A 901-nucleotide genomic window follows, 5' to 3' on the forward strand; every position below is an offset into this window, starting at 1 on the left:
CTAGCCTTTGCTATTTCTCTTTTCAACTGTTCTTCCTCTGGTGTGTACTTATCTCTGTTCTTGAGAAATGGAGGGTGAACACAAATAACTTTGTCCTCATCACATTCTTCTTGTATTCTGAATCCTCGATCAACAAGCAGTAAATCTCCCTCTTCTAAAAAATCTCTGATCCCACTTCGTCTGTACAATTCTACATCACTGATAGACCCCTCAAATCCTGGGCTCACATATGATACACTGCCCCAACATGTTGAGCCTATAAGGTACATTATAACGTTGCCTCCTTTATAGTCATTGTATGTATTGCCTTGTTCCCTGAAATCTTCAGGGGCTTCAATTCTGACCTCAGTAGTGTCAAGAATTACTCGAAAGTTGTGAAAAGGTTTGAATGCAGGAGGCAGGCCCACTTCTTTCTGAACATGCCTCGACACAAACATAGCTGGTTCAAGCTTTTTTAGCTCAAACCACATAAATTGCAACCAAGTGTACACAATCTTTGATGCACTGCTTTCATGCACACCAAAAAGTAATCCTAAGTCGTCTAAATCCCAACCTCTTCTTAAGCGCAGCAGGGTCATCAGAAGTCTATCTTCAATCGACAACTTTTTACTTGCAGAGCCCATTTCCTTAGACGGAGTCCCTCTTTGGTAATGGTATTTGAGGTGCTCACAAGTCTTTCTCCCCAGCAAGTCTAGGATCAGCTGGAACTGGGATGGTATTACTCCAGTGAGACGTTTAAATTCCTTTTCAGGAAAAGTTAGGAATAATTGGAAAGATAAAATCTTCTTTCTCCATGTAGCAACTTGTTTCTGTGAACAAAAAGAAATAGGAAGGGTTGTAAGAGTAAGTTATAAGCTGTGAGAAGAAGCAAAAAACAATTTTGGCAACATTTCTGACATAA

At 40.1% G+C, this 901-nt stretch overlaps 1 protein-coding gene across 1 annotated transcript in view; it reads right to left on the bottom strand.

Annotated features, from left to right (window-relative positions):
* The window catches only part of LOC127751201 (uncharacterized), a 16,281-nt gene extending 15,658 nt beyond the window's left edge, over window positions 1–623 (bottom strand). Inside the window, exon 1 of the mRNA XM_052274335.1 lies at window positions 6–623. Within this exon, the coding sequence (XP_052130295.1) occupies window positions 6–623 (618 nt within the window). The remainder of the gene's footprint in view (window positions 1–5) is intronic.
* Between the last annotated feature and the right edge of the window lie 278 nt (window positions 624–901).

This window comes from Frankliniella occidentalis, unplaced genomic scaffold, assembly GCF_000697945.3.
Source record: "Frankliniella occidentalis isolate FOCC.00 unplaced genomic scaffold, Focc_3.1 Scaffold378, whole genome shotgun sequence".
In the NCBI taxonomy this organism is placed as follows: domain Eukaryota; kingdom Metazoa; phylum Arthropoda; class Insecta; order Thysanoptera; family Thripidae; genus Frankliniella; species Frankliniella occidentalis.